The following is a 7,955-nucleotide window of genomic DNA, read 5'->3' on the forward strand; positions in this document are numbered from 1 at the left end:
GGAACTCTTGAAAACTAACTGTCTGTATTGATATTTAGGAGAATTACCAAGAGTTTTTGGGTGGGGGAGTTTCCTAAAGTAAGGAGATAAATTGTTCTGGGATTCTTTTTAGGCAGTGGATTTAACCTACTTCCCCAGTGTTATGGAACCTTTTGCTAATGTTATGTCCTTGCTCTCTAGGTAACCGGGCTCTCTCGTCCCCAGTGCCAGAAATATAAGGGAAGAGAGAGTTTGTGGGGAAATGAGCAAATAGCCGCAAAAGATATTAGGAAATGACCCTGAAAAAGTGTCTGTTCAGGGAGGAGAGAAGACAAAGAGGGGAGAAAAGAAGTAGATTTTCAGTCACTTTATGGGAGGAGAAAAATGACTTAGTAGGACAGGAGCAAGGACTAAACAGGAGTGTATGTAATTGCACTCAGAACTCTTTTTTTAAGAAAGGAGAGACATAGAACTGACAAATTTTGATGTGCTGCTACAAAGTGTTCTCACCAGTCGTCATAAGAGATCATTGCCTATGTGTGTGTATAACTGCGACTTTTTTTTTTTTTTAAGGTACAACAAAGAAGATAAAGTCCCTCCGAGATCCAGCAGTGAAGATGTCTAAGTCAGACCCACAGAAGTTAGCTGCTGTTAATGTAGCAGACAGCCCTGAGGAGATAGTGCTGAAGTTTCGCAAGGCTGTGACTGACTTTACTTCTGAGGTGACCTACGATCCAGCGAGTCGCCCTGGTGTCTCTAATCTTGTGTCCATTCATGCTGCCGTAACAGGACTTAGTATAACAGAAGTGCTGCACCAATCTGCTGGTCTCGACACTGCTCGCTACAAAATGGTGGTAGCAGAGTCAGTTATTCAAAAATTTGCACCTATCAGGAATGAAATCAAGAAACTCCAAGAAGACAAATCCCATCTGATAAAGGTTTTGGAGGATGGAGCAGAGAAAGCCAAAGAACTGGCTGCCCCCATCTACCAAGAAATAAGACAACTGGTGGGATTTCAGTAGAAACTGCTGAATAGTCGCAAGGACTTTTTTTTTTTCCTGGGGCAGCCTTTTTTTGTTTGTGTCTTCTTAATCATTTCAGTTTGAAACAAAACTTGTATCCTGGAAAATCAAAGTAGACTATCAAAGTTTTTGCATCAAAAATGTGCATAAAACTAATTTTTCCCAGTGGGACCAGCACCAAGCTAGTCTGTATGGTCAAAGGAGGAAGGTGCAGGCAATCACAGTTCACAAAGAAATTCCACAAAAGCAGGATAGGAAGGTTGCCCAACTGGGGCTTGGGTTTTTTGGTCTGCAAAAGCTGAATTATAGGCAAGGTAATTAGAATCTAGCAGAAAGAGTTGTAATCTTCTTGAGAACCTTTCTTACTGTGCATGCAGTCTTGGTCTTGTTACAGAAAGACAGCTCATCCCATTGATGGTTATCTTGCTTTGATATGGTGGTAGAATGTGTTCTTGAATAACCAGAATAAAAGCATAAACTTTACAAATCAAAATGCTCAGGGCATTGGTAATGAAGAGAGAACTTATCACCTCTTCCTATCACCTCCACAAACTCAGCCTGATTTCATATCTGCATCTAGTTTGTGTGAAGTGAGTTAGTCTGTCTTATCTAATGTATGTACACCCATATTGTAAAAGTCTCTGTAACTACTGTGCTAGATGGCCTCTCTGACAGTCAGTCCAAAGAATCCAGCGACTGAATGTGAATTTTACTTCTGATACCTGTGCCATCCTGCTGGTCAGGTCTGAGGTACTTTGGCAGGAAAGTACATGTACTTCAGCTGCTCCTTTTCCACCTGTTATTTGGTTATGCATGGAGCTCCAGGATTGTCAACTCATCATCAAGTCTAGGATTCCTTTAAAAAACGGGCAGGGGGAAAGATGTTTTCCTGGGTGGAGGAGATTTTAGGTTGAGAAATCAGAGAACTCTCTGTAAAATTTACAAACCTATTTGTTTAAAAGAGTGTGCTGAAGTCAGAGCCAGAACCATGGTCGAAATATTTTGTCAAAATGGGATTAAATGGATCTTTATGAGCTCTCACTACTGATCCTCAAGAAAGATCCATAATGAGTTAGTCTCTGCTGATCTTAGGCCTCACAAGTCATGCAGATTGGGATTTACAGACCATGTCATTTGTTGGGGAGTGTGCAGCAAAGGGGAACTCTCAGAAGGAGACACGCTCTCCTGAAGAGCGGGTAGTAGTACATGCTCAAAGCTAACTAAAGCCTTACTTGTCCTGTGCCCACATACTCTTCCTGTGCAATTGCACTGGTGCTCTGCATTTGAAACTGCTATACTGAAATGTACATTGAGTTCATTTAGTACTCTGGAAGCTCACAACCATGGCAGCTAGTGCAAAGAGGGAAATGAGTGTCTATGAAATATGCCTATGGCATTTGTCACAGATGATAGCAGCCTTACATGACTGAGTCAGTAAAACTGTTTTTTCTCCATGTAATGCAGATTTTTTTTAAGGTATATAGTTTTTAATTAGTTAATTATCACAGTGAGGTGATTCAGAAATATTTTTTTTTATTTTGCAAAAGAAGAAGTCATGGACTGGATGTTTAGGGTTCTGCACCGAGACCTGTATTTGTTTGTTAAGGATCTGAAGAAGGAGAACTGTGAGGCAAGAACCTGATGATGACAAAGTTAGTTAAGACTAGAGGAGCAGAGTGGGTGGAGAGAATGATGAGAAACCAAACTCAGTGTAGACAAGTCCAAGGCAATGTCCTCTGGAAAGAATAAGTGTATTCATGAATACTCCAAGGTCTCAAAATAGCTGTAGCAGATTAGGAAAGAGCAGAGGTATTGCTGTGCATATTTAGTTTTGTAAACCTTCTTTTTGTCAGTGTTTAACAACAGATACAAAAATTCATTAGTTTGCACAGGAACTAGGAGAAAAAATTATTAAGACACTCATCAAATACAATTAATGTCAAGATAAAGGCATACTGGGTTCACTTAACTCCCTTCTGTTTGTATCACACCTTTAACCCAGTGACCAGAGAAGCTGAGGAATTTTATTTTTACAATCTCTTTAACCCTATTTTGGGGACTAGTATTAGCATAGAGAGGAAGACAAAAGGAGGAACATGATAGAAGTAAGTTAAAATAAATGGTATGGAGAGAGTTTTGTTACCAATTACAGTAGTTGCTGTACGTTCCATAAGAGCCCAGGGTCCATTCTGAATCATTCATTTGTATCCTTGATTACTGCTCTGATACATGATCCTCATCTATTCGTATGACTCAAGGATCTTGACAAAACTCAGAGAGGGTCTGGGTGTGGTTTTAGTAATACCCACAATGTGGACCAGGTAGTTTTGAGTCCTGGATCTAATGAACATGCTTTTTCAGTGGTCCAGCTTGGCTAGATTTATGTTCTTAGAGCAACAGAGATCTTTCACCTGTCCTGATATCCCTGCATCTGAGTTCCTGGATGTTTGTTACATGACAGATTGCTTCACAGACAGAAACTGGCTGGTGTAATAACAGAGAGAGTCTAATGGGAAAGGTTTTCTGTTCAGGAAAGAAGTTTTCAGCTCTTACCAAGAAAACAGAACCACTCTATCTGCTATACTGAACTATCTAATTTCCTTTAAACAATTTAGTCTGTTCCTTCTTTCTGGGTAAATCTGGCAATAATAGTTGTCAAGAAGAATGCCACTTTCTTATGTGGTCAAAAGTCTTGGAAGGACCCAGGCATCTCTTCTCATCATTTCAGAAGTCCTTTTCATCATGGGACTTAACTGGTTGCATCAGCCAATTTCAGAGAAAATGCTACAGCCAATGTGTGATCTTATGTGACATTCAGTGATCTAATTCAAGTTGTTGCAGGTTTTTTTAACTTGTGAGAGAAGACTTGTGTAACTTTGAATTTCCAGCCAAGCTTCTTCTATCTCATAGGTGACCGGGTGAGAGCTGAAGTAATGGAAAATTCTCTTTCTTGACAGAAACAAGATTTTGTGCTGATTCCTGCCCTCTTTTCTGTCTGTTTCGTTGGTTGTGCTAGTGGTCATATTTTGTAAGATTTGACAGCAAAGTATTTATTTTGTTGTGTGCCAAAGAAAAATCATTCTACCTGCAAAACATCTGTGTTATTATGCAAATAGCAGGTTCACTGATCATTTTGCTTTTTAGGCAGTAGCTTTGGTTTCACAATTATTTTATATAAAACCAAATGCTGACCTGTACTGAGGGATGAGCAAACATGCCCAGTTACGATAGATAGTCTAATACCTGGGAAAAGATTTTGCTACTGTGGTGATTTGCTGTCACAGAATACCGTGACTGAAGATAAGATTATCCACTACATGAGTGGTCTCATTCTGCCTGTGGGCTTGAATCTATTACTTTTTTTAGGCACTGAGCTTAAAGTCTGTTGAGCTGTCGTGCTCTCAGCACTCCAACATGGCTGTGAGACAGGAACAGCGAATCTATGCCACACCAGAAGGCTTGAACAGTTCCAGATGTGCTGTGTCTGGTATATCTGCAAGATGAAATGTCAGGACAAGAGTTCCAGCACCAAAATCCTTAAAAGTTGTTATATGTTTGGTAGTAACAGCATGCTTGTAAAAGTCTGACTATGATAGTGTGGTCATAGCCTCATTCATATGGCTAACTTGAAAAGTCACAAGGCTGCATGTGGTGGTAAAATAAAGCAAGCCATCTGCTTCCTTGATAACAATCAATGTAAAGGCAGTATGAGTCTAATGTGAAGGATTATTGGATCAATCTCTAGAGATGGGAAGCAACAATTTGTAGCAGAGTAAGGTTGGTGCCAGTCTCCATTACTGCCCTAAACCATTCTGAAACAATGCTCACACTTCAGGTGGGAACTGTAGGTGGTACAAAGCACAGGCACAAGATCCTGCTTGGACAGTGTCACTTGTCCCACATGCTGTTGTATCTGCAGTTCTCGAGTCCAATTTCCTAAGCATGTCTTCACTGCCAAGGTGTCTTCATTTTCATCCATCAACGTGAGACAATGGTCAGGTGCTGATGAAACTAACAGGGCTTCTGTTGGAAACATTGGATGTATGTTCTCTGCCTTGGGTGAAAATTTCTTTCCTGATGCCAACAGCTGTTGTAGAAAAATATTTTTAAGCTAAACACAGATGAAATTTATCAAAACATGGTCACTCTCTGGCCTTATCCAGAGTTGCTGGTGTAGGTGGTGTCTGACTTCTACATCCACCCTGTTGAGCTTCATGTTTTCTTCCCTAAACTACACACCTTCTTGAGCAAAAAAGCCCCTTGTTTGTTTAATGTTGTGAGACTGACTTTTTATTGTGACAAGAAACAGGTGTTCAAAGGTATTTCAAGACTCTTCATAGTGTTTGCTGAATGAGTAACAAAGATCTCAGTAAGTGGGTCTTGAACTGAGCACTCAAGCCAAGAAAGATCTTCCTGAGTGTGTTAGGGCTTTCTCTGCCCACACCTACTCCTTCACAGCCTCTCTGGCAGATGTTCCTACAGCAAGAATGGGAAAAGCAGCAATATTCTGTTTTTGTTTAGGCTTGTAGGCCAAACATAAACTGTGAGTAGTGGTGTGGCATCCACTCTTCTTTAGGCCCTCATCTATTTCCCGAAACAAGTAACTGTTTGCCAGCCCCAAAGATGGAAGTTGTGTGGATATTCAGAAGAAGAATGGGTATTTTATCTTATAGTAGCTGTGGTTCTTCAAGGCTTGTAGCCCACGTGTCCTGCCTTCCATCTGTTCAGATCGGGGAGCTGTTCCTGAGATTTTTACCCTTAAATATAGGTTACACTTTTTTCTTCTTGCAGCAGGAAGCAAGATGTACAGAGTGAATGCTGGGCTTTAATGGTTATGTCTCTTTTAAAAGAATCCAATCGTGCATTCCTGGGGCATATGTGGAATCCATGTGGACAATACATACATCTCAGAGAACTCCTGTTTAACTATAGTTTTAATGCACAGAAAGCTCCTCCCCCATCACATCAACACTTCTCAAGAAGCACAAGATTTACTGTGTAGTCACAGACTGAATGCCCTGGACGTGAATGAATAAGCCTAGTCCTTTCTCAGAGATAATGCATTCTCTAGGCCTGCACATTGACACACGGGTCAGAAGGGCCTTGATGGACCTTGAGAAAGTGTCAGTTGGGAGAGGATTACTGCTACCATTGGGACAACTGATCCAAGCTGCAATGCTCATGGCTTATGCTCAGCAATCTGAGCCCCCTAGAAGTAAGCTGTGAACTAGACAAACTTACCTTGTGGGCTGCATAAAGGCAGATTGTGTAGTCTTGGTGTGACCCATTGGAAAAGTATCATTTTGGTGTTTAATAACCAGTGTTGAAATGGCTCAGGGATGTGCTGGGATTCTAAAGATGTTGGATTCAGGTTGTGTTGCTGACTTGTATGTGGGAACAGGTTATTGTGGCTCCACTGAAGATGAAATGTGCTTTGGCAGGGTTTTTTTTCCTAAGGGGCTTAATTAATTCATACAGAGAAAACAGTTTTGTTAAAATAGACTTCAGAGTTAAAATACACCTGTATAGAATAACAGTAAAATTGAGGTGCTGAGCATCATTCTTATTTTAATCCATTTTGCTTACCAACATCATATGCTGACTGACCGGCCGGCTTGGAATAGAAATTCCACTTTTTTTTTTTTTTTTTAAAGCCAGCAAAGCCCTGTCTCAAAGCACTTCACTCTACTCTCTGGTTGCCTTTGAGTAGATGGATTAGCTGAAGTGTGAATGTCATCTTCATGGTTTATGAGGACGTTTCAGTGGATGATGACTGGGTTTTCAAGGGAGATCTCTGGCTGAGCTGGATTGGGATTTAGTGGATGCTGGAAGGTTTTGGGGGGTTGTTTTAGGCTTCTTTAGTTTAATAAAATGTGTATCTGCTGCTGAAGATCTGCAGCCAAAAAATTATAATTAATAGAGAAGATTTCCTATCAGCTTTATAGAGTGTTTTTCTGCAGCTTTATGGAAAATAACTACATGTGTATCAGCAAGGACATTTTTGTCTGTTGCTTTTAATGTGATACTGTTGTTTGTTGTCTGTGGTTTTCTGCTCCTTCGGTATTATTTCTAAGGGAAGAATTTTTCTCTTTTGCTTAAGCAAAGAAAATCTAAATCCTGGCTTACCTTCTATTTCCTTGATGTCCCTGAGTCAGTTACTTAACTTTGCTGTGTCTCAGTTTCCTTTGCTATAAAATGAGGCTTATGAGACTTCATTACAGAGGTACTGAGAGGCTAAACTAATATTTGCTAAGCAGTTTGAGCCCTCCAGTTGAGGATGCTCTCACTTGGCATTGAGTTATAGCATTTATTTCTGAGATGCTCTGTTAGTGGTGCTTATGGCATGAATAAACATAGTGAAATGTGCCGGAGGGCAGACAGTTCAATTCAGTGTAATAAATAATGGATCCAATGAAAGCGTCAAACTTGTGTGCTTCACAGAAACCTGCAGGCTATTCCTTTCTAACTTGATATTTTTTGTTCTGCTGCAAAGTGCCTGAAAGTTTCCTAAAAGAAATTTAGACTATGGTCTCTACTGCAGCTCCTTAATCTCTGTCTCCTCCCTGCAGCCTGAAAGTAAGGGCCTCTGCTGAGGATCTAATATCAAAAGAGAAGGATAATGCCACTTACAGGGAGGGGAAAAATAATTGCTAAATTTCCTGAATAGTAAACAGTTTAGAGGTTTCTGAAGGAGCAGAACCCTCTGCTCCTTTGGCCCTTGCTCTGCTGGTGGATGCCTCTACGGTTATATGCCTGCTATTCTTGCAAGGCTCTTCCCCGCCTCCCCGAAAAAAAAGAAAAAAAAAGAAAAAGAAAAGTTTGGTATCCTAAGTATTAAATAGCGCCGACGAACGCTGCAGCCCCGGTGGGTGGGAAGGAGTTTCCCCAGCGCCGCTCCCTCTCTCCCGGGGCGGCGCCTCCCGCGCCGGCGGGGCCGGGGCGGCGCAGTGCGCG

General features: G+C 41.0%; 1 protein-coding gene across 2 annotated transcripts in view; it reads left to right on the forward strand.

The window, feature by feature from the left end:
• WARS2 (tryptophanyl tRNA synthetase 2, mitochondrial) overlaps positions 1-7,377 on the forward strand; it is a 50,921-nt gene extending 43,544 nt beyond the window's left edge. For both annotated transcript variants that reach the window (XM_026061486.1, XM_026061487.1), the window contains one exon: positions 553-7,377. In XM_026061486.1, the coding sequence (XP_025917271.1) occupies positions 553-1,001 (449 nt within the window). In that variant the 3' untranslated portion in view covers positions 1,002-7,377. The remainder of the gene's footprint in view (positions 1-552) is intronic.
• The last annotated feature ends 578 nt before the right edge of the window (positions 7,378-7,955 follow it).

This window comes from Apteryx rowi, unplaced genomic scaffold (assembly GCF_003343035.1).
Source record: "Apteryx rowi isolate R43461 unplaced genomic scaffold, aptRow1 scaffold_181, whole genome shotgun sequence".
Classification (NCBI taxonomy): Eukaryota; Metazoa; Chordata; class Aves; order Apterygiformes; family Apterygidae; genus Apteryx; species Apteryx rowi.